This window comes from Pristis pectinata, chromosome 3 (assembly GCF_009764475.1).
Source record: "Pristis pectinata isolate sPriPec2 chromosome 3, sPriPec2.1.pri, whole genome shotgun sequence".
In the NCBI taxonomy this organism is placed as follows: domain Eukaryota; kingdom Metazoa; phylum Chordata; class Chondrichthyes; order Rhinopristiformes; family Pristidae; genus Pristis; species Pristis pectinata.
The window spans coordinates 3,110,849-3,135,397 of record NC_067407.1 but is presented as its reverse complement, the minus strand read 5'-3'; the positions used below and the strand labels follow the sequence as shown (position 1 = coordinate 3,135,397).

The 24,549-nt window shown below is 49.5% G+C and overlaps 1 protein-coding gene across 1 annotated transcript in view; it reads left to right on the top strand.

Annotated features, from left to right (window-relative positions):
• Window positions 1–7,575: 7,575 nt before the first annotated feature.
• Window positions 7,576–24,549, top strand: part of dnai3 (dynein axonemal intermediate chain 3) — an 85,493-nt gene continuing 68,519 nt past the window's right edge. Inside the window, exons 1-4 of the mRNA XM_052013159.1 lie at window positions 7,576–7,692; window positions 15,316–15,500; window positions 16,306–16,410; window positions 23,523–23,657. Of these exons, the coding sequence (XP_051869119.1) occupies window positions 7,626–7,692; window positions 15,316–15,500; window positions 16,306–16,410; window positions 23,523–23,657 (492 nt within the window). The 5' untranslated portion in view covers window positions 7,576–7,625. The remainder of the gene's footprint in view (window positions 7,693–15,315; window positions 15,501–16,305; window positions 16,411–23,522; window positions 23,658–24,549) is intronic.

Here is a 24,549-nt window from a genome sequence, read left to right as displayed (position 1 = left end):
GCTGTACTGTCCATGTTCTTTTGGAACTCTCTACCCAAGAGACCTGCAGACTCTTGGTTGCTGAGTATATCTTCAAGGCTGACGTTGGTAGGTTGAAGTCACACAGCGTGCAAACAGGACCTTTGGCCCACTGAGTCTGCACCGACCATCAGGATGAATACTATTTTATTCCCTCCACGTTCCCATCAACCCTTCCCCCCCCCCACCCAACAGATTCTACTCCTCACCAACATACAATCAGTGGCCAATTAACTGACCATCTCGCACGGATGTGGGAAAAAAAACGCTGCCTCAAGTAGGCAACATCAACCATCAAAGATCCCCACCATCCGGGCCGTGCCATCTTCTCGCAGCTCCCATTGGGCAGGAGGTACAGAAACCTGAAGTCCCCACACCACCAGGTTCAGGAACAGCTACTTCCCTTCGAACATTCGGTTCTTGAACCAACCGGCACAACCCTAATCACTGCAGTTTAGCAACACTAGGGCCAGTTTGATCACTTTGCACGAAAATGGACTTTGTATTTTTTGTTCCAATTGTGTTCTTTCTTGTAAAAATAGTGATTAATGTATGTTTTTCTTGTGAATGCTGCTTATCTGATGCTCTGAGCCTGTGATGCTGCTGCAGGTAAGTTTTTCATTGCACCTGTGCACACATGCAAGAAGCAATATGTTGGCAAACTAATATATACGACTAGATTAACCAATGCAATATACACCTGCAGTAAAGGTCACTTTAAAAGTCTGTTTAGAAACTTTTATTTCAAACCTCCGGACTGGAACGCCCCGTCTCCGGAGTCTGCGCGGAGCGCGTGCGCGCCCTCCCGAGGGCTGTGATTGGCTGAAAGTCACCCCGGCCGGTCGCCGGCTCCTAGCAACGCCCCTGGAAACGGAGGACGCCGGAAGGGAGCGAGGGGCAACAGAGCGGGGCGGCGGCGGCGGGGTCAGGATGAATGTAAGTGTCCCGGGGACACCGGCCCCCCGTGTCCGGCCGTCCCCGCCATGGGGGTGGAGGGGGATGAGGAAGGAGGGGAGGAGGATGAGGTGGGAGGGGAGGGGAGGGGAGGAGGATGAGGTGGGAGGGGAGGGGAGGAGGATGAGGTGGGAGGGGAGGGGAGGAGGATGAGGTGGGAGGGGAGAGGAGGAGGATGAGGTGGGAGGGGAGGGGAGGGGGGTGAGGTGGGGGTGGAGGGGAGGGGAGGGGGGTGAGGTGGAGGGGAGGGGAGGGGGGTGAGGTGGAGGGGAGGGGAGGGGGGTGAGGTGGAGGGGAGGGGGGTGAGGTGGGGGGGGAGGGGAGGGGAGGGGGGTGAGGTGGAGGGGAGGGGGGTGGGGGTGGAGGGGAGGGGGGTGGGGGGGGAGGGGAGGGGGGTGAGGGGGGGAGGGGAGGGGGGTGAGGTGGGGGGGGAGGGGAGGGGAGGGGGGTGAGGTGGAGGGGAGGGGGGTGGGGGGGGAGGGGAGGGGGGTGAGGTGGGGGGGGAGGGGAGAGGAGGGGGGGGGAGGGGGGTGAGGTGGGGGGGAGGGGAGGGGGGTGAGGTGGGGGGGGAGGGGAGGGGGGTGAGGTGGGGGGGGGGGGAGGGGAGGGGGGTGAGGTGGGGGGGGAGGGGAGGGGAGGGGGGTGAGGTGGGGGGGGAGGGGAGGGGAGGGGGTGAGGTGGGGGGGAGGGGAGGGGGGTGGGGGGGAGGGGAGGGGAGGGGGGTGAGGTGGGGGGGAGGGGAGGGGGGTGAGGTGGGGGGGAGGGGAGGGGAGGGGGGTGAGGTGGGGGGGGAGGGGAGGGGAGGGGGGTGAGGTGGGGGGGAGGGGAGGGGAGGGGGGTGAGGTGGGGGGAGGGGAGGGGGGTGAGGTGGGGGGGGAGGGGAGGGGAGGGGGGTGAGGTGGGGGGGGAGGGGGGTGAGGTGGGGGGAGGGGAGGGGGATGAGGTGGGGGGGGAGGGGAGGGGGATGAGGTGGGAGGGGAGGGGGATGAGGTGGGGGGAGGGGAGGGGGATGAGGTGGGAGGGGAGGGGAGGGGGATGAGGTGGGGGGGAGGGGAGGGGGATGAGGTGGGGGGAGGGGAGGTGGGGAGGGGAGGGGGATGAGGTGGGGGGAGGGGAGGGGGATGAGGTGGGGGGAGGGGAGGTGGGGAGGGGAGGGGGATGAGGTGGGGGGAGGGGAGGTGGGGAGGGGAGGGGGATGAGGTGGGGGGAGGGGGAGGGGAGGGGGATGAGGTGGGGGAGGGGGGAGGGGAGGGGGATGAGGTGGGGGGGAGGGGAGGGGGATGAGGTGGGGAGGGAGGGGAATGTGGGGGGAGGGATGAGGGGGAGGGGAGGGGGAATGGGGATGAGGTGGGAGGGTGGATGAGGGGAAGAGGTTGGGAGAAGAGGGGAGGGAGGATGAGGGGAGGACGAGGGGAGGGAGGATGAGGGGAGATGGGGGACAGGGAGGGGGATGAGGGGGGATGGGGGAGGGGTAGGAAGGGGTGGGGTGGGGATTAGGGGGCAGGGGGAGGGAAGAGGAGTGGGCGAGGGGTAGGGGAAGAGGGGAAGGGGAGGACTAGGGGGAAGGGGAAGGGATGCGGTTCATTCCAAGGGTTTAAGTGACGCCACTGCCAGACAGCCCAATGGCTCTGTGGCCGGGTCTCCCTGCACTCCGGGATCAGATCCAATGTCAGGCAGGAGGCCGGCACTGGATGTGACCTGCAGTGTCTCTCTCATTCCCTTCACGACAGCCTTGACATCCACTGAAGGAGCCTTGGTTATAGTTACTGCTGCAATGTGGGAAGCGAGACAGCCAGGTGGTCCACAAAATGTAATAATGGCCGCATAATCCGTTTTCATTTTGGCCTTTTTAGGACATAGAACATAGAACATTACAGCACAGCACAGGCCCTTCGGCCCACGGTGTTGTGCCGACATTTTATCCTGCTCTAAGATCTACCTAACCCTTCTCTCCCACATAGCCCCCCCATTTCTCTATCATTCATGTGTCTCTTAAATGTCCCTAATGTATCTGCCCCAACAACCTCTGCCGGCAGTGCGTTCCATGCACCCACCACTCTCTGTGGGGAAAGAAAAGCTTACCTTTGACATCCCCCTTGTATAGAGTGAGCCCTAGCTCACTCAACCTATCTTCATAATACATGCTCTCCAATCCAGGCAGCATCCTGGTAAATCTCCTCTGCACCCTCTCTAAAACTTCCACATCCTTCCTATAATGAAGCGACCAGAACCGAACACACATCGGGGTTTATAAGATTGAGAGGCATAGACAGAGTTGACAGCTGGTATCTTTTTCCCAGGGTCGAAATATCTAATACCAGAGGGCATGCATTTAAAGTGAGAGGGGGAAAGTTCAAAGGAGATGTGCGGGGCAAGTTTTTTACACAGAGAGGAGCAGGTGCCTGGAATGTGCTGCCGGGGGTGGAGGCAGATACGATAGAGGGGTTTAAGAGGCTCTTAGATAAGCATTGGTATTGGTTTATTATTGACACATGTACCGAGGTACAGTGAAAAACTTGTCTTGCATACTGATTGTACAGGTCAATTCATTACACAGTGCAATTACATTGAGTTAGTACAGAGTGCATTGATGTAGTACAGGTAAAAACAATAACAGTACAGAGTAAAGTGTCACAGCTACAGAGAAAGTGCAGTGCAATAAGGTGCAAGGTCACAACAAGGTAGATCGTGAGGTCAGAGTCCATCTTATTGTTCAATAGTCTTATCACAGTGGGGTAGAAGCTGTCCTTAAGTCTGGTGGTACGTGCCCTCAGGCTCCTGTATCTTCTCCCTGATGGAAGAGGAGAGAAAGGAGAATGACCCAGGTGGGTGGGGTCTTTGATTATGCTGGCTGCTTCACCAAGGCAGCGAGAGGTAAAGACAGAGTCCAAGGAGGGGAGGCTGGTGTCCGTGATGCGCTGGGCTGTGTCCACAACTCTCTGCAGTTTCTTGCAGTCCCGGGCAGAGCAGTTGCCGTACCAAGCCGTGATACATCCAGATAGGATGCTTTCTATGGTGCATCGATAAAAGTTGGTGAGAGTCAAAGGGGACATACCAAATTTCTTTAGCCTCTGAGGAAGTAGAGGTGCTGGTGAGCTTTCTTGGCCATGGCATCCACGTGATTTGACCAGGACAGGCTGTTGGTGATGTTCACTCCCAGGGACTTGAAGCTCTCAACCCTCTCGACCTCAGCATCATTGATGTCGACAGGTGCATGTACACCGCCCCCTTTCCTGAAGTCAATGCCCAGCTCTTTTGTTTTGTTGACATTGAGGGAAAGGTTGTTGTCATGACACCATTCCACTAAGCGCTCTCTCTCCTTCCTGTATTCCAACTCATCACTGTTTGAGATACGGTCTACAACGGTGGTATCATCTGCAAACTTGTGGATGGAGTTAGAGCAGAATCTGACCACACAATCATGAGTGTATAGGGAGTAGAGTAGAGGGCTGAGGACGCAGCCTTGTGGGGCACCAGTGTTGAGAATAATTGTGCCGGAGGTATTGCTGCCTATCCTCATTGATTGCAGTCTGTTTGTTAGAAAGTCAAGGATCCAGTTACAGAGGGAGGTGTTGAGTCCTAGGTCTCGGAGTTTGGTGACGGGCTTGCTTGGAATTATTGTATTGAAGGCACATAAATGTGCGGGAAATGGAAGGATATGGACATTGTGTAGGCAGAAAGGATTAGTTTAGTTGGCCATTTGATTACTAATTTAGTTAGTTCAGCACAATATTGTGGGCCGAAGGGCCTGTTCCTGTGCTGTACTATTCTATGTTCTATGATTAAGCCAGAGTATGGTGGGATTTGCAGTTGAGGGCAAAGAGATTTGGCAGATATCAAGATAATGGGATAAACGTACTGTGGTGCAACAAACAATCTGCTGGAGGAACTCAGCGGGCTGGGCAGCGTTTGTGGGGGGAAAAGGGATTGCTGAAGTTTTGGGTCAAAACCCTGCATCAAGACTGAGAGTGGAGAGGGGAGATGGCCGGAATAGAGAGGAGAGGGGAAGGGGTGGGGAAGGATTCTGAGGTGATTGGTGGACTGAGGAAGGGTGTAAGGTGACAGGCAGGTGGTGCCAGGTAAGGGAGGGGAGCGGGGGTGGAGTTGGGAGACAGTGGCAGGTGGATGATAGATGGAGGCAGACAGAGAGAGAGGGAAAAGGGAAAAACACAGACGTAGCGGGGAGTGGGAAGAGGAAGACGGCTGTTGCAGGGAGATAAGGTGGAACACAAGGAGTTACCAGTGCTGGACTTGGTCCACTAAAGGAGGGGAGAATGGGAACCATTGGGGGAGACATGTATTGGCAGATGGAACCAGGTGGGGGGGGGGGGGGAGACCTGTGTGTCATGGGTGGATGGAACCAGCAGGGGATGAAGAAGGGTTAAAGGGGGGTGTGGGAAAGGGGACAAAATGGGAGGATCAGAGGAGGGGGGAGAAACGTATCGTGGTGTCAGACTTACCACCTCCCGCCTTAGAAGCAAGTCAACACTGTGGAAGTTCTCTGTGCTGTTAATAGTAAACCTTTCCACTGCGTGAAGAAGGGAAGAGGGAGGAAACCGGAATTATCCAAATTAATGAACAGGAAAATTCCGATAATCCGCTGTCTGTCTGTTCACTTCCCAGGGTCCCAGTTCCTCTGCTCTCTCTCAATCCCCAGGACCCTGGTTCCCTCCTCCCTCGAAACTCTCTGGTTCTGTATCCCACACTCAATTGGAACGCACCAGGACCTTGTTACCTGGTTCACTGGAAGCTTTATTATTCTACTTTGTAACATTGGAAGAGAACACTCAATTAGAAGTGCTAGAGTATTAATGGAAATAACATCCAATTGTCTGGAAAATCTGCCCATCCAGCATCACCAAAGTGCTGAGCTTGCCGGATTACCAGAGTTTTACCATCGTTTTACACAAATGAAAACCATAATAGAAAATTCTGAAGCCTGTTGATAATCTCCCTATTGGTATCGGTTTATTATTGCCACTTGTACTGAGGTACAGTGAAAAGCTTGTCTTGCATACCGATCGTACAGGTCAAGTCATTACACAGTGCAGTTACATTGGGTTAGTACAGAGTGAATTGAAGTAGTACAGAGTGAATTGAAGTAGTACAGGTAAAAACAATAACAGTACAGAGTAAAGTGTCACAGTTACAGAGAGTGCAGTGCAGGTAGACAATAAGGTTCAAGGTCACAACAAGGTAGTTCATGAGCTCATCGTACTAGGGAACCGTTCAATAGTCTTATAACAGTGGGATAGAAGCTGTCCTTGAGCCTGGTCGTACGTGCTTTCAGGCTTTTGTATCTTCTACCTGATGGGAGAGGAGAGAAGAGAGAATGACCCGGATGGGTGGGGTTTTTGATTATGCTAGCTGCTTCACCAAGACAACGAGAGGTAAAGAGGGGAGGCTAGTTTCTGTGATGCACTGGGCTGTGTCCACAACTCTCTGCAGTTTCTTGCGGTCCTGAGCAGAGCAGTTACCGTACCAAGCCGTGATGCATCCAGTTAGGATGCTTTCTGTGGTGCATTGATAAAAGTTGGTGAGTGTCAAAGGGGACAAACCAAATTTCTTTAGCCTCCTGAGGAAGTAGAGGCGCTGGTGAGCTTTCTTGGCCATGGCATCTACGTGATTTGACCAGGACAGGCTATTGGTGATGTTCACTCCCAGGAACTTGAAGCTCTCAACCCTCTCGACCTCAGCACCGTTGATGCAGACCGGTGCATGTAGTTGTAGTGTATATATTGATGTTCAGGTTAGGGGATGAGCTTGTGGAGTCCTGTGTGTGGCAGTGTCGATCCCATTAGCCCGATTACTGCTGTATCTCTCTGCTCCCAACTGCAAATAGAATGGAAGGACCAGCCATTGATGATAGGTTTTGTCGTTTGATCGGTGCTTTACTCATAGCCAGGATTTGCTATATTGACCAACACACAAGATGCTGGAAGAACTCAGCGGGTCAGGCGGCATCTGTGGAGGGAAATGGACAGTCGATATTTCAGGTTGAGACCCTTCATCTGGACTTAGAAGAAGGGTCTCAAGTTCAGACCAGATGAAGGGTCTCGATCCAAAGCATTAACTGTCCATTTCCCTCCCTGGATGCTGCCTGACCTGCTGAATTCCTCCAGCATCTTGTGTGTGGCTCCAGATTCCAGCATCTTCAGTCTCTTAGAGTCATAGAGCAATACAGCATGGATACAGGCCCTTCAGCCCAACCAGTCCATGCCGACCACAGTGCCCACCCAGCTAGTCCCAATTTCCTGCGCTCGGCCCATATCCCTCCAAGCCCGCCCCTCCATGTACCTATCCAAGTGCTTCTTAAATGATACTATTGTACCTGCCTCACCCACTTCCTCTGGCAGCTCGTTCCATACACTCACCACCCTCTACGTGAGAAAGTTGTCCCTCAGGTCCCTTTTAAATCTTTCCCCTCTCACCCTAAGCCTATGCCCTTGTGTCTCCAATTGGGTATACTGACGACTGACTCCATAATGATTGATGTTTGTCCCTATTACTGCGATTACCAGCACCATCACGTTTTATCCTTGCACTCCACGTTTGGTCTCTAACTTGCACTGCATCTGTTCCCACAGCCTGAAGTGAAGAAAAACGACTCTCTAATTTTGAGGCCTTCAACAGCCAAAGATCTGAAAGCACTCATGAAACATGCGGAGAGACCGAGATCCAAAACATCATTAAAATCAGCAAGGAAAGCCAAATCTGCCGGTGAGTTCACTGAGGTAATGCCAGTGAAATGGATCTTCCCTCTAATTATACAGAAACAAAGGGGCAAAGATCAAGGGAATTCCACAGTCCTTGGATTGGCTGGAGCACAGATTCACGAATGATACCAGGAATATATGGGCTGGATTATAAGAATAGTTCACGAGTTTCTTTTGTACATCTTTAGGCAGCAGAGTGTACAGCTGATAGAGCCACTGCCTCACAGCTCCAGCGACTCACGTCTCTGTGCGGAGTTTGCACGTTCTCCCTGTGACTGTGTCGGTTTCCCGCGGGTGCTCCGGTTTCCTCCCACATCCCTATTCGGTTCTTGAACCAACCAGGACAATCATACCTCAGTACGGCAATACTATGGCCACTTTGATCACTTTGCACTACGATGGACTTTAGAACCTAGAGCAATACACCAGGGATACAGGCCCTTCAGCCCAACCAGTCTGTGCTGACCACAGTGCCCACACAAGTAGTCCCAATTTCCTGCATTCAGCCCATATCCCTCTAAGCCCTGCCCCTCTATGTACCTATCCAAGTGCTTCCTAAATGATACTAATAGACTTTTTTTGTTCTAGTTGTGTTTTTTCTTGTAAAAATTGTGTATAATTTATGTTTAATTCATGTTTTTCTTGTGAATGCTGCTTATCTGATGCTCTGTGGCTGTGATGCTGCTGCAAGTAAGTTCTTCATTGCACCTGTGCACACATGGATTTGTGCAGATGACAATAAATCCGACTTGGATTTGACTAGTCGGTCATCATAAATTGTTCCCAGTGTGTGGGTGAGGGGTAGAATCTGGGGGGAGTTGATGGGAGTGTGGGGAGAATAAAATGGGATCAGTGTAGGGTTGGTGTAAATGGTTGGTTGATGGTCAGTGTGGACTTAATGGGTCAATGCCGTGTGACTAAAGAGGACTAAATGGATATCCAGTGAGGTGCTTAAGATATTCAAAGAACTAGGAAGGAGAGAGAGAACAAACCTGCTTGCTGTAGTCACTGGTGGCTACAAACCCAAAGAGCAGAACCAGTTCATTCAGTGAGGGTATGAGCAGGACCCCACCCAAGAGAGAGCTCAAACCTGCCACACTCTCCTTGACAGAACTGTTGAGATAAGATCATTGCTGATCCTGCGTCTGTACTGAAGGAGCACCACACTGTGGGAGGGGTGGTACTGAGGGAGGGTCACACTGTGGCAGGGGTAGTACTGAGGGACTGTCACCTTGTGGGAGGGGCGGTACTGAGTGCACTCTCCCATTGAACTGAAGATGTGATTGTATAAATCCAAAGGTGCAGTTGTGTAGAATGTTGGGTGGTAGAAGAGTGTGGTTTTCATCTTGAGCGGTGGGCTGGAGCAGTTTTCTTCTTAGAAGGACTCTGTTCTGCCAGGTGTTGAAGTCTGTGTTCCGAGCGCTGTGGGAGGGACGGCGCTGGTGTTTCATCATATGGACTGACCTCTTATCTGGAGAGGACTCCCACCTCTCCTTTCTCTACACTGCTCCTTTATGGGACTAATTACTGGTGTGCCCTGCTGGTTGTGTCATTGTTTATCACACCAGTAGTGTTTTGTGATTACTGACTGCGTAGTGCCTTGTCACGGCGGCTGTAAAAGCTCTAAGATGGCGGGGCATTGGTCCTACGCAGCAGTTGCAGCTCCTGGAGGCATAGCTCCTGCGAAGTCGTCACCTTTCAATCTGTTGTCTTTGTAAAATGCTGTGCGCAGTTCTGTGCCTCCGTCAGTCGGTCTGGATGGTGGTTTCCAGGCCATGTCCGAGGCTGTGTGGGGGGTGGGGGTGCGAGGCGAGTGTTGTTGCGCTTACCTAGATGTTTGGTAGAATTGTGTTCTTTTTGCGGTCTGTGATGGAAGTTAATTTGTAGTGTGTGTGATATGGAATGAAGGCATACTAATTGTATAAAGAAAATAAGAGTGGTACTGAGGGAGTGTCCCACTGTGGAAGGGGCGGTACTGATGGTCTGCCAGCTGGACACGCCGTAGCAGTCCGTCTTGCCGGCGGAGGTCTCTCTACACGGGAGTCCTCCCGCTGTACGTCGGGGACCTGGGGTGGAGGGTGTTGCACCGGGCCGTGCCGTGCAACCATTTTCTGAGCCGGTTCATCGACACCCTGGCCGCCTGTCACTCCTGCGGCCGGGACGAGACGGTGAACCACGCGTACGCGGAGTGCGAGAGGTTGCAGCCCCTTTTTGCGTATCTGAGGGGGCTGCTGCTGAAGTTCTCGCTGCACTTCAGCCCGACGCCGTTGGTTTACGGGCACCTGGTGCGGCGCGGGGCGGGTCACGCGGGGGATCTCCTGGTGGGTCTCCTGCTGGGCCTGGCCAAGCTGGCCATCCATGAGACGCGGCGGTGGGCGGCCGAGGATTCCGGCAGGTCGGCCTGCCTGCCCGTCTTCCGTGCTTACGTGCATGCACGGGTGTCTTTGGAATGGGAGCACGCGGTCTCCATGGGCACCCTGGCTGAGTTCCGCGCTCGGTGGGCCCCTCGGGATTGCGTGCGTCATGGACAGTTCCAATGCGATTTTGATCTGAAGTGTTGTGTGTTGCGGTAGCGGGTGTAGTGTTATATGTGTTTCGCAGGTATTGGTTTGCTTAGTTGTTTCTTTCTGTATTAGCTGTACTGTATTTGATATTGGTTGGTTCTTGTAGTGCTTTTAGCGAATAAACGTTTTGTAAAAAAAAGGGGTGGTACTGATGGTCTGCCGGCCGGACACGCCGAGGCGGTCTGTCTTGCCAGTGGGTGGCGAGGGGGGGTCCCCAGTGGAGGTCTCTCTACGTGGGAGTCCTCCCGCTGTACATTGGGGACCTGGGGTGGAGGGTGTTGCACCGGGCCGTGCCGTGCAACCATTTTCTGAGCCGGTTCATCGATGCCCTAGCCGCCTGTCACTTCTGCAGCCGGGAGGAGACAGTGTACCACGCATACGCGGAGTGCGAGAGTTTGCAGCCCCTCTTTGCATATCTGAAGGGGCTGCTGCTCAAGTTCTGGCTGCACTTCAGCCCGACACTGCTGATCTACGGTCACCCGGTGTGGCGCGGGGCGGGTCACACGGAGGATCTCCTGGTGGGTCTTCTGCTGGGCCTGGCCATCCACGGGATGCAGCAGCGGGTGGCCGAGGGTTCTGGCCCGTCAGCCTGCCTGCCCGTCTTCTGTGCTTACGTGTGCACGCGGGTGTCTTTGGAGAGGGAGCACGCGGTCTCCGCGGGCACTCATGTTGAGTTCTGCGCTCGGTGGGCCCCTCGACATCGCGTGTGTCGTGAACAGTATGAACGTGGTTCTTGTTTGAAGTGTGCATGTTGCTTTAACGGGTGTAGTGTTGAGTGTGTGTTTCATTAGTATTCGTTTGCATTCTCTACTGTAGTATGTTGTTGCTTCGTTTCTTCTTTACTGTATTAGATGTCGTACATTGACACTGGTTGTCCTAAGTAAAAGAAAAAGGGGCAGTACTGAGGGAGGGTCGCACTGTGGGAGGGGTGGTACTGAGAAGACATTAGATTCATGCCCACCTGCTTTCTGTACTCCACATTAAAGATTGCAGAACCCGTTTTGAGGAAGAGCGAGGAGCACTGAGCAGCTGGCATCCCATGACCAATACTCACCACTAAACACAGGGGAAGTGACCACTTTCACGTTGCTAGTCGAGATACTTGTGTTATTTGTGTGTTTATTGTTTGCCAAATTTCAACAGTGGCTGCACCTCATTGGCTGGAGACATTGCAACATCTGGGAAGGCACTTTGTTAATGAAAGTTTTCAGTCCAACCCAGCTGCCAGTTCCAGGAACAGGGTTGTGTTCAGTCATTCTCCCGCTATGTACCCATCTGAAATTAACCTCCATCAATTAAGTGGCAGGTTTTGAAGTAAAATGAAGACAAATGTAAATTCTGGGCTCTGTAATACTCACAGGCACTGGAAATAATCCAGAGCAAAAAGCATTTTGGCTCTGCCACTACCAACACAATGCACCTGCCCCCCTCTCTCCTGGTCTTATCAATGCATCATAGAACAAAGAGCATAGAAGATAACACAGAACAGTACAACACAGGAACAGGCCCTTCGGCCCACAATGTCTGTTCCGACCATGATGCCAATTTAAACTAATCCCATCTGCCTGCACATGGTCCATATCCCTCCATTGCCTGCCTGATCGTGTGCCTGTCTAAAAGCCTGTTGTATCTGCTTCCACCACCTCCCCTGGCAGCACGTTCCAGGCACTCACTGCTCTCCGTGTAAAAACAAAGATTGCTTTATAATCTCCTTTAAACTTCCCCCTCTTGCCTGAAGGCTGGGCCCTCTGGTATTTGACGTGTCCACCCTGGGGAAAAAGCCTCAATCATTGTTCTCACATTCACAGCTAGGTGGCAGGTTCTTCAAGCAAATCTGGGCTCCTGTTCCTTCATGACCAGCCACAAGAAGATCTCTGCTGAAGTATACCTGGGGATCTCATTCTCTCGTGATCTGAGGAATCACCATATGTTGTGGAAATTTCCACCAAGCCTCCAGCTCATCCCCAACCACCCCAACCACCAAGGTCACAGATTGGTCACAGTATAAGATCTTTATTAGTCACATGTACATTGAAACACACAGTGAAATACATCTTTTTGCGTAGAGTGTTCTGGGGGCAGCCCGCAAGTGTCGCCACACTTCTGGCGCCAACGTAGCGTGCCCACAACTTCCTAACCTTTGGAATGTGGGAGGAAACCGGAGCACCCGGAGGAAACCCACGCAGACACAGGGAGAATGTACAAACTCCTTGCAGACAGCAGTTGGAGTTGAACCCAGTTCGCCAGTATTCCAGCCAGGCCAATTTCATTGGCTCAATGAGCGTTCCCACTGACAGGAGCCAACCCTAAGTATTAGAGGGAGGAAGGATCCTGTGGCTGTTCGAGCTGCAGTGGTAATGCTGGTTGCTTTGAGACATCCTGGCTGGTGTCAATGGTAATTGGTTAATTATTGTCACATGTGGAAAGTTTATGTATACATGCTATCCAGACAAATCATTCCATACATCAGTACATTGAGACAGGACTAAAGGAAAACAGACTGCAGAATCTAGTGTTACAGTTACAGAGAAAGTGCAGTGCAGGTAGACTATAAGGTGCAAGGGCCATGACAAGGTAGATTGAGAGGTCTAGAGTCTTTCTTTATCGTACAAAAGATTCATTCTAGAGTCTTATAACAGCGGGATAGAAGCTGTCCTTGAACCTGGTGGTATGTGTTCTCAAGCTTTTGTATCTTCTGCCCAGAGGGAGGAGAGGGAATAACTGGGGTGAGAGGGGTCCTTGATTATGTTAAACTATTTCCCGAGGCAGTGGAAAGTGTAGATGGAATCAATGGAGGGGGGGCTGGTTTCCGTGATGTGCTGGGCTGTGTCTACAACGCTCTGCAGTTTCTTGCAGTCATGGGCAGAGCAGTTGCCGTACCAAGCCGTGATGCATCCGGATAGGATGCTTTCTGTGGTGCATCTGTGAAGATTGGTGAGGGTCACTGGGGACATGCTGAATTTCCTTAACCTTCTGAGGAAGTCGAGGCACTGGTGTGTTTTTTTGGCTGTGGTGGCTACATGGCTGGACCATGGATAACCATTCCTCCCACAATCCCATTCCTTCACTTACCTTTTCCATAAGAGTAGAAGGGATTGGATCCAGACGATGCCATTTGGCCCCTCGAGTCTGTCCACAGATTCCTGCCTGATCCCCAGATTCTCCAAGTTTTTTCCAATATTTCCTAACGATGTAAGAGGCCATTTGGCCCATCAAGTCTATGCGGGATGTCAGAACAATTCCATTTCCTTAGCCATTCTCCCACACATGGTCATTGACTCTCCTCGGATTTTCCCTCCTACCACACCTGCACACGGAGTCACACAGCATGGAAACAGGCCCTGATAAGACAACTGAACGGTTCCCTTATACAATGAGGTGGACTATGACCTCACCATCTACCTTGTTGCGACCTTGCACCTCATTGCACTACACTTTCTCTGTAGCTGTGACACTTTACTCTGTACTGTTATTGTTCTTACCTGTACTACATCAATGCACTCTGTACTAACCCAATGTAACTGCACTGTGTAATGAATTGACCTGTACGATCGGTATGCAAGACAAGTTTTTCACTGTCCCTCGGTACAAGTGACAATAATAAACCAACACCAATACCCTTCGGTCCAACTCGTCCATGCTGACCAAGGTGCCTACCTGAGCTAGTCTCATTTGACTCACATCCCTCTAAACCTTTCCTATCAATGAACCTGTCTAAATGTCTTTTTAACATTGTAATTGTACCTGCCTCCACCACTCCCTCTGGCACCTCGTTCCACACACCCACCACCCTCTGTGTTCTATATTCTACATCCCCCAGCAGAGCGAGGAAGTGATTACTGTCCTTAGGAGAACTGAGTATCTCCATTATCCACAGCATATCTTTCCCATGGAGAAGGATAGTTGGAGTTATGGCTGGGTTGACCCAGGAGCTTTCTGCTCCCACTGCTTTTACACCGATGTGATTCTGGCCAACAACCCCGATCTGTGGCATAGTGAGCAGTGGAGGATGGACTTCAACATGGTCTCATCCTTTCTACCAGGACTGAAACCCATTGAATTCTAGTCCCGGCGCAGTTCCCATGTTACTGCCACTGTGAATTGATCCATTGCAGCTTAATTTGTACTCTGCAATTTGGTTTTCTCTGGAATTAGTCTGAAACTCTGGGTTACTCATCCTGAGGTTCAGCTGCATTTAATTTGGAAGGTGCTTAGAAGAGAAGCGATTTTCTAGGCTGTCCCTGGGTTACAAATGCCCAACTTATGGACACCCCTACATACAAATGAGATCCTATAATATTATTACATTCAAAAGTCCGATGTATGTTCGTTTCTATGAACGGTACAACCAGTTTCCTCTCACTGTCTCCACTTTTAGTAATTGGTAAATTAAACTAAATTGGTAAGTTGGTTTATTATTGTCACTTGTAACAAGGTACAGTGAAAAACTTGTCTTGCATACCGTTCGTACAGATCAATTCATTACACAGTGCATTGAGGTAGTACAAGGGAAAACAATAACAGAATGCAGAATAGAGTGTAACAGCTACAGAAAGTGCAGTGCAGGCAGACAATAAAGTGCAAGGTCATAACGAGGTAGATTGTGAGGTCAAGGGTCCATATCGCTCTAGGAAATCATTCAATAATCTTATAACAGTGGGATAGAAGCTGTCCTTGAGCCTGGTCGTATGTGCTTTCAGGCTTTTGTATCTCCTGCCCAATGGGAGGAGGGAGAAGAGAGAATGTTCGTGGTGGGTGGGGGTCTTTGATTATGTTAGCTGCTTTACCAAGGCAGTGAAAAGTGTAGACAGAGTCCATGGAGGGGAGGCTGGTTTCCGTGATGTGCTGAGCTGTGTCCACAGCTCTCTGCAGTTTCTTGCGGTCCCGGGCAGAGCAGTTGCCATAATAAGTCTTATGTGCTTTTGATGCCATTCATTACAATACCGTGATGGTATGGTTACCATATCATGGACAAAATGGACTTAAAGACATCCATAAAAATGGAACTGGTTCTTTACCACAAAACAATAGATACCACAAAAGATCTCTGTCTTTGTTTACAGTGTTCACCGAGGCAGTGGTTCCTCTCTTCCTCACCTCCAAGACTCAAGAAATCTTTCATTGTGTGATTGACCACGATGTCACCCAGGAGAAACCATACAAGCTCATTAAAAAGGAGTTCATTATAGATGACATGAAGACCAGGGCAGCTGTGTCTGATTTCCATCCATACAAGCACCCGATCATGGTTGGTACTGAGTTGAATCCTGGCATTGTTGAACCACAGGGTGGTGTAACTAGAGGGTATGCAACATTTCCAATTGTCACTCAACTGCTCATCAGTGACATAATGTTTATAACTGTCCAAAATACCACACAGTGTTCAGTCCTGTCATAATCTAGACTGTCTGGGGTGGGTTTGATTTACTCGTTCTTTGAAAGTATCAGTGTTGCATCAACCATATTACATCACTATAGAGTCAAGTCTTCCATCAGTATCATGGGAAGTAAATACCCATCCACGTATCACCCACTGGTGGTTAATGGAGTACGTCGGTTTTGTGGTTACGTCACTGTACAAGTAATCCAGAGGTTTCGATGAATAAGACGCTGGTTCCAATCCCACCATGGCAACTGAGGAATTTAAATTCAGACTGCAGTCCCTTCTGTGGTGATCTTAAAGCTACCCAGATTGTCATAAAAACCTACCTAGTTTTCTGATGTCCTTTAGGCAAGGAGGCTTGTCTAAAGGCCAGTGACCTGGAGCAATGTAGTTGATTCTGACTGGCCGAGCAAACCTTTCACATCAAGGGTAATAATGCTGGCTTTGCTGACGATGTTTACAACCTGTCATTGAATAAAAGAATAAATTTCTCAAAGCCTTTATAAATGCACCAAGATTAAATTTAGCAGATGACTGAGCAGAAGCATTGAATACTATGAAATAGAAACTGGAATGTTTTTCCTGTCGATGTATGTACTTTCATGTATCTTTCTAGGAATTTTACTGAACTATTAAAACTGCTTTAATACTAATTATTCCGTCAACCCAGGACTACCAAGGAGATGAACTTCTAGTCGTCTATGATGTCAATTCCACGTACGGACAGAATTTCTATCTTGCACTAAATGAGATGATGAAGGAGATAATCTTACAGGTAAATTAATCTTATTACTTAGGAACAGAAGGAAGAAATTTAACTCTCCATGTCTTTCAATGAGATAATGTGTGATCTGTGATAACACACTCCAGATATTCTGGTTCCATCTGGTTCTGTAAAATTAACTAGGAAAGGCTTACTGACATTAAATTATTAATTAAGTCCAGATTTGCAGGTTTGCAAGTAGGCTTCAGCTTTAGAGGGGCATTTGATTAAAAACTGTTATCTGGTTCCTGTATTCGACTGCTTCAGAGAGAGAGAGAGAGAGAGAGAGAGAGAGAGAGAGATCCACTGTCCACCACCTCGTGTGTCAGCTAGTGTTCCCTAACTCCACTCCGGGATGGGATAGCTTGGATATTATTGCAGAACCTGTCCTATACACCAAAAACAGTTTCTCGCTCTCTACCCTATAAATTCTTTCAGAGTAATAAATAGAGGCAAAGACTGCAAAAGCAGAAAGGGTCATGTTGAGCTGTCATACAGGACTCTGTGGATGCTCAGTCAGTGGGGTATGTCATAGAGTAACATGGCACAGAAACAGACCCTTCGGCCCAACTCTCCATACTGAGCATTGTGCCCACCTGAGTTGTTCCAATGCATTTGGCCCATATCCCCCTGAACCTTTCCTGTCCATATACTTGTCCAAATGTCTTTGGCTTTGGACAAATAACACCCCATCTCTCAAAAATAAGACAAGACAAGATCTTTATTAGCCACATGTACATTGAAACACACAGCGAAATGCATCTTTTGCGTGGTGTTCTAGGGGCAGCTCACAAGTGTTGCCACGCTTCTGGCACCAGCATAGCATGCCCACAACTTCCTAACCCGTACGTCTTTGGAATGTGGGAGGAAACCAGAGCACCCGGAGGAAACCCACGCAGACACGGGGAGAACGTACAAACTCCTTACAGACAGCAGCCGGAATTGAACCCAGGTCACTGGTGCTGTAATAGTGCTACACTAACCGCTACACTACCACGCCTGCCCAGGAAAAGGGAATAACGCAATGATATCAATATGGCTGAGAGCAATAGGCTTCGGGACTTGGAAGGAAAGTGGGAGTCAGGCAGGAACATGGATGAGGTGGGTGGTCTGCTGTGATCCTGGTGGTGTGCTGCAGTGACTGTGTGCATTGCTGTCCTCGTTTAGGAATGAGCAGACAGCCCTCTCTTCTCTCAACTTGACTGAAAACAGATGGAGACACAAGAGACGGCAGATGCTGGAACCTGGAGCAACACACAATTTGCTGGAGGAGCTCAGCCGGTCGGGCAGCATCTGTGGAGGGGAAAAGGAATTGTCAACGTTTCAGTCGAATCCCTGCATCAGGGCTCATCGACAGTTCCTTTCCTCCAACAGATGCTGCTTGACCTGCTGAGTTCCTCCAGCAGATTGTTTGTTGCTGTACTTTGGTCTGCCTGAAACCTGTTGGTCTTCCAGTGTAAGGAGATGTCTGTAAGTGAATGCTGTCAACCTGCACATTCCAGGGTGCAGGAATCCATGCTGAGGGTCGCACTGAAGCTTGGTGCAGCCACTGCAAAGGCTCTGTGGGGGAGGACCACAGTCTAGGGTCCTACCACTGGACACTGAGGGGCTGGGTCCTGTGTAACACCCTCTCAACACTTCCCAGGTGTGTATAAGGAGGAAACCTGAGTGGTGTTTGCACGTTGTGAGAGAATGTATGGAATTGATGGTCAACAAATGTGGAGAAAGACTTGTCCTGATCAGATTTACTGGACAATCATAGAGTCATACAGCACAGAAACATTCCCTGTGCCCATCACATCCATGCTAGCCCATCTAACCACACTGAGAAAAAGACTGTCTACCCTATCTGTTCCTCTCATAATTTTATAAACTTCTATCAGGTCTCCCCTCAGCCTCCAATGCAACAGAGAAAACAACCCAAGTCTGAGGGGAAAAAAAAGAAAATGGACAAGTTATTTGGTCTTTTCCATTTCTGCAGATTCCAATGCAAAAGATAAAATCCAAGCTTCAGAACATTCCAGATTCAATTACCGGTACATAATTAATTACCAGGGCTACATTGATCTGTTGCATCCTCAACCTGAGGAGGACATGTCGAGGAGGTGTACCTGAGGGTGTGTATATGTGTTGGCCAATCCAGAGGCCTGGATGAATGACAGTAAGAGATAAGTTTGAATCCAATCACATCCACTGAGAATTTCAAATTCAGTTAAGTAAATAAATCTGAAAACAATCATTAATGGCAACTAGGAAATGAGTGGATTGTCATTAAAGTCCAGCAGACGTTGCCAGGACTTGTGGGACTGAGTTACGGAGAGAGGTTGAGCAGGTTGGGACTTTACCAGTCCTGATGAAGGTCTCAGCACGAAATGTCAACTGTTTATTTCCCTCCATGGATGCTGCCTGACTTGCTGAGTTCCTCCAGCACTTTTTGTGTGATGCTCCAGATTCCAACATCTGCAGAATCTCTTGTGTCTTGGGACTTTTTTCACTGGAGAATGAGGGGTGATCTTATAGAGTTGTATAAGATCATGAGGGGCATAGATAGGGTGAATGCATTCAGTCTTTTTCCCAGGGTTGGGGAATCAAGAACGAGAGGTCTCAGGTTTAAGGTGAGAGGGGAGAGATTTAATATGAACCTGAGGGGCAAATTTTTCACCCAGAGGGATGAGCTGCCAGAGGAAGTGGTTGAGGCAGGTACATTAACAACATTTAAAAGGTATTTGGACAGGTACATGGATAGGAAAGGTTTAGAGGGATATGGGGCAAAGTTTAGATGGGAACCTTGGTCAGCATGGTCCAGTTGGGCTGAAGGGCCTGTTTCCATGCTGTATGGCCCTATGACTCTATGACTCTGTGATTCTATTCATTTCCTCAAGAGAAGGAAATCTACCATCCTTACTTCATCCAGCCCATGTGTAACCACAGCCCCACAGTAATATAGTTAAAAGCCCTTTAAATATGCCCTTCATGTCAGTTGAAAATGAGAGGTGGAGAATTACCCGTCCTTTATGGATTAGTTGGATCTATGATTGAACAGCTGGACAGTATCAGATGCCTCATCAGCTCCAAGAGACGATAGCTTTGAACGAATGCATCCATGAGGGGAGACGTTATAGAAATGTTTAAAATTATGAGAGGCATAGATAAGGTGGATGGTAACAGTCCTTTCCCCAGGGTAGGGGAGTCCAGAACTAGGGGGCATAGGTTTAGGGTAAGGGAGGAAAGATTTAAAAGGGACCTGAGGGGTAACTTTTTCCCACAGATGGAACGAGGTGCCAGTGGGTGAGGCAGGTACAACAGTATCATTTAAGAAGCACTTGGATGGGTACATGGAGGGGCGGGGCTTGGAGGGATATGGGCCGAACGCAGGAAATTGGGACTAGGTGGGTGGGCACCGTGGTCGGCATGGACTGGTTGGGCCGAAGGGCCTGTATCTGTGCTGTATTGCTCTATGACTCTATATCCCAAGAATAAATAAAAAGAAAATAATTTGTCAACCTGAGTTTCCTTAACTACTTGAATAGCCTGGTGAACCTCTTCTGCACCCACTCCAAAGATTGCGCCCCTGGTCCTAAAGTCGGGGAAACTTCCTCCTGCGTCTGTCAAGCACTTTAAGAATGTTGTATGTTTTGAGGAGATCTCCTTTCATCCTTCTAAGCTTGAGAAAGCACAGGTACAGTCTACCCAACTGCTCCTCATACAGCAAGGCCACACATCTGCGCTGCACTGTCTCTGTGGCACCCGGTAGAGTGTAGGAAGGATCCTGGAGCAGTTACAGTCCTTGAACAGAGTTATATCACAGCTGATTGCAGCTCAATTCCATGTGGCTGAGTTAGAACCTAGAACAATTACGGCACAATTCAGGCCCTTCGGCCCACACAGCTGTGCTGAACATGTCCCTACCCTAGAAATTACTAGGCTTACCCATAGCCCTCTATTTTACTCAGCTCCATGTACCTATCCAACAGTCTCTTGAAAGACCCTATCGTATCAGCCTCCACCACCATTTCTGGCAGCCCATTCCACACACTCACCACTCTCTGAGTAATAAACTTACCCCGACATCTCCTCTATACCTACTCCCCAGCACCTTAAACCTATGTCCTCTTGTGGCCACCAATTCAGACCTGAGGAAAAGCCTCTGACTATCTATCCTATCAATACCTCTCATCATCTTATACACCTCAATCAGGTCCCCCTTCATCCTCCGTCTCTCCAAGGAGAAAAAGCACAGTTCCCTCAACCTGCTTTCATAAGGCATGCTCCGCATTCCAGGCAGCATCCTTGTAAATCTCCTCTGCACCCTCTCTATGGCTTCCACATCTTTCCTGGAGTGGAAATATTACAAGAATGAGGAAGTCTTGTTACAGGTGTGTTCCGTCCTGGTGTGACTGCACCTGGAGTATCGTGGACAGTCTGGTCTCCTTGCCTGGGAATGGACGTAATTGCCACAGAGACAGTGCAGCGAAGATGTGGTGGGTTTGCTGTATGAGGAGTTGTTGTTGGGTAGACTGGACCTGTGCTGTCTCGAGCTTAGAAGGATGAAAGGAGATCTCCTCAAAGCATACAACGTTCTTAAAGTGCTTGACAGATGCAGGAGGAAGTTTCCCCCACTTACGAACCAGGGGCGCAATCTTTGGAGTAGGTGCAGAAGAGGTTCACCAGGCTGTTGCCTGGATTAGAGAGTATTAGCCAGAGGGAGAGGTTGGACAAACTTGGGTTGTTTTCTCTGGTGTGTTGGAGGCTGAGGGGAGACCTGATCGAAGTACATAAAACTATGAGAGGCATACATAGGGTAGACAAACAGAGTCTTTTTCCCAGGGTAGAAGTGTTGAAAACTAGAGGACACAACTTTAAGGTGAGAAGGGGAAAGTTTAAAAGGAGATGTACAAGAAAAGTTTTTTTACGCGGAGGGTTGTAGGTGCCTGGAATGCGCTGCCAGGGGAGGCGGTGAAAGCAGATACGACAGCAATGTTTAAGATGCATTTAGACAGGGAATGGAGGGATAGGGAGATGTGCAGTTTAATTTGGCATCATGGTCAGCACAGACATTATGGGCCGAAGGGCCTGTTCCTGTGTTGTGCTGTACTGTTCTCTGCTCTATGCATCTCAGAATAAGGGGTGGGCCATTTGGGATTGATATGAAGAGAAGTGTCTGACTGAGAGTGATGAATCTTTGGAATTCTTTATCCCGGAGGGCTGAGGAAGCATTCATTATGTTCAATTAAATCAGAGGTGGATAGATTTCTGGGGATTACAGAGAATAGTATTGGAAATGGGGGTTCAACCATGACCTTGATGAATGGTGGAGCAGGTTCAGAGTGCCGAATGGCCACATCCTGCTCCTAATTCCACCCCTTTTCATCCCCTTCCCAAACATGATCCCATCAATTCTGACATTGTTCATAACCGCCATCCCACCACCTCCTTCTCCCCCAGTGTCCCAGCACTGACACTTTGGGGGACACTGGTCTCTGATGAACCTGCTCCTGTCACCAAACTCCTCTTGTTAAAAAGGCCACTCGGCCCATCCATTCTGCCCCACCATTCACAGAGACCATGGCTGATCTGCCCCAGGCCTCCTCTCGTCTTCTGTGCCAGATCCCTGTAGCTTTCAGCTGATGGGAATATGGGGAGAATGAAATGAGTTAGGGTAGGATTGGTGTAAAAATGTGTGCTTGATGGCCAGTGTGGAATCAAAGTCAAAGTCAAAGCCAGGTTTATTGCCACGTTTGGGTCATTGGTCCATATGGTCTAGCGTCCCATATGGTCTAGCGGTTAGGATTCCTAGTTTTCACCCAGGCAGCCCGGGTTGGACTCCCAGTATGGGAATTACAATTTGGACAGGCACAGTAGTGTAGCGGTTAGCGTAACGCTTTACAGCGCCAGCGACCCAGGTTCAAATCCGGCCACTGTCTGTAAGGAGTTTGTACGTTCTCCCCGTGTCTGCGTGGGTTTCCTCCGGGTGCTTCGGTTTCCTCCCACATTCCAAAGACGTATGGGTTAGGAAGTTGTGGGCATGCTATGTTGGCGCCGGAAACGTGGCGACACTTGCGGGCTGCCCCCAGAACACTACGCAAAAGATGCATTGCACTGTGTGTTTCGATGTACATGTGACTAATAAAGAAATCTTACCTGATGTGCACAGGTACATGTATGCACAGGTGCAATGGAAAACCTTTTTTTCTCTCTCCTTACCTGTGACCTATCCCCCGGTGGATCTGCTCTCCCCTCCTCCCCCACACCTGCCCATCACTGTCTCTTACCTGCATCTCCCTATCACCACCCTGTGCCCACCCCGCCTCCCCTCTTTTGTCCACCTATCACTGCTCTGCTTTTCCCTCCTATACATTGGGCTTCCCCTTTTCCTATCTTCAGTCCTGAAGAAGGGTCCTGACCCGAAACATTGACCGCCTGCTTTTCTCCATGGATGCTGCCTGGCCTGCTGAGTTCCTCCAGCATCATTGTGTTTCTCATTAATGAAAAACTTACTTGCAGCAGCATCACAGCACAGAGCATCAGATAAGCAGCATTCACAAGAAAAACATAAATTAAACATAAATCATACACAATTTCTACCAGAAAGAACACATTTAGAACAAAAAAAGTAACTTTTAATGCAAAATGATCAATGTGGTTATAGGGTTGCTAAACTGTAGTGATTAGGGTTGCGCTGGTTGGTTCAAGAACCGAATGGTTGAAGGGAAGTAGCTGTTCCTGAACCTGGTGGTGTGGGACTTCAGGCTTCTGTACCTCCTGCCCGATGGGAGCTGTGAGAAGATGGCACGGCCCGGATGGTGGGGATCTTTGATGATGGATGTTGCCTTCTTGAGGCAGCACCTCCGGTAGATACTCCCGATGGTGGGGAGGGATGTCCTCCTGATGTATTGGGCAGAGTCCACTACTCTCTGCAGCTTCTTGTGTTCCTGCACATTTGAATTGCCGTCCCAGACCGTGATGCAACAGGTCAGGACACTCAGTAGGCCGCAGAGCCTGTTTACATGCTGTATCTCTCTGACTCCATCTCCCGATCTTTCAAAAGGATGCAAGTATTTTAAAAAAAAAATTAGTAACCTGAAAGGAATTGATTCCAAATCTTTGTTTCTTTTTTCTTTCAGTCTGTTGAACCAAACCAGGATCAAAGTACAGCCAAAGATTTTGAGGTCGTCGGTGAAATTAAAAGAAAGACCTGGATCCATCTGGGTAGTGGCGTTGAAATTGAACAAGAAAAGTTTGAGGAAGCACCAACCAAGGTCAAAGCTTACATTGATGTGCATGTCTACTGGGATGGAGATTGGTCAGTCTGTACTGACCATTAAAGTGGTCTGCTCTTTTGTTATTTTGGCCAATTTCCAACCTCATTCTCTGCATCAGTACAAGCCCTCATTGCACTTGGACGACAGGGTTAGGTCATCTGTTTAACTCCTTGACTCAAAGGTTTGTATTCTTGCCTCTGAATCAACAGGTTGTAGGTTCAAGTCTCACTCCAGGGACTTGGTATAAAAATCTAGGCTGATGCTCTAGTGTAGTAGAAAGAGAGTACTGCACTGGTAATTGGCAATTGGTTCATTACTGTCACGTGTACCGAGATACAGTGAAAAGCTTTTGTGTGCGTGCCATCCAGACAGATCATTCCATACATAAGTGCATCAAGGTAGTAAACAGAATACAGAATATAGTGTTACTGTTACAGAGAAAGTGCATTGCAAGTAGGCAATAATGTGCAAGGGCCACAATGTGGTAGATTGAGAGCTCAAGAGTTTATCTTTTGGCCTATGAGAGTCTGATAACAATGGGATAGAGGCTGTCCTCGAGCCTGGTGGGACATGCTTTCAGGCTTTTGTATCTTCTGCCCAACGACAAGGGGGAGAAGAGAGTATGTCCGGGGTGGGTGGGGTCTTTGATTATGTTGGCTGCTTTACCGAGGCAGTGGGAAGTGTAGACAGAGTCCGTGGAGGGGAGGCTGGTTTGCATGATGGATTGTGAATGTCAGATCTACATCTAGAAAGAAAAGCAGCAATATGAATCAGAATCAGATTTGTTATCACTGAAATATGAAGTGAAATTTGTTGTTTTGTGGCAGCAGTACAGTGCAAGACACAGACCATAACATGGACTCTTGACCTCATAATCTACCCCGTTATG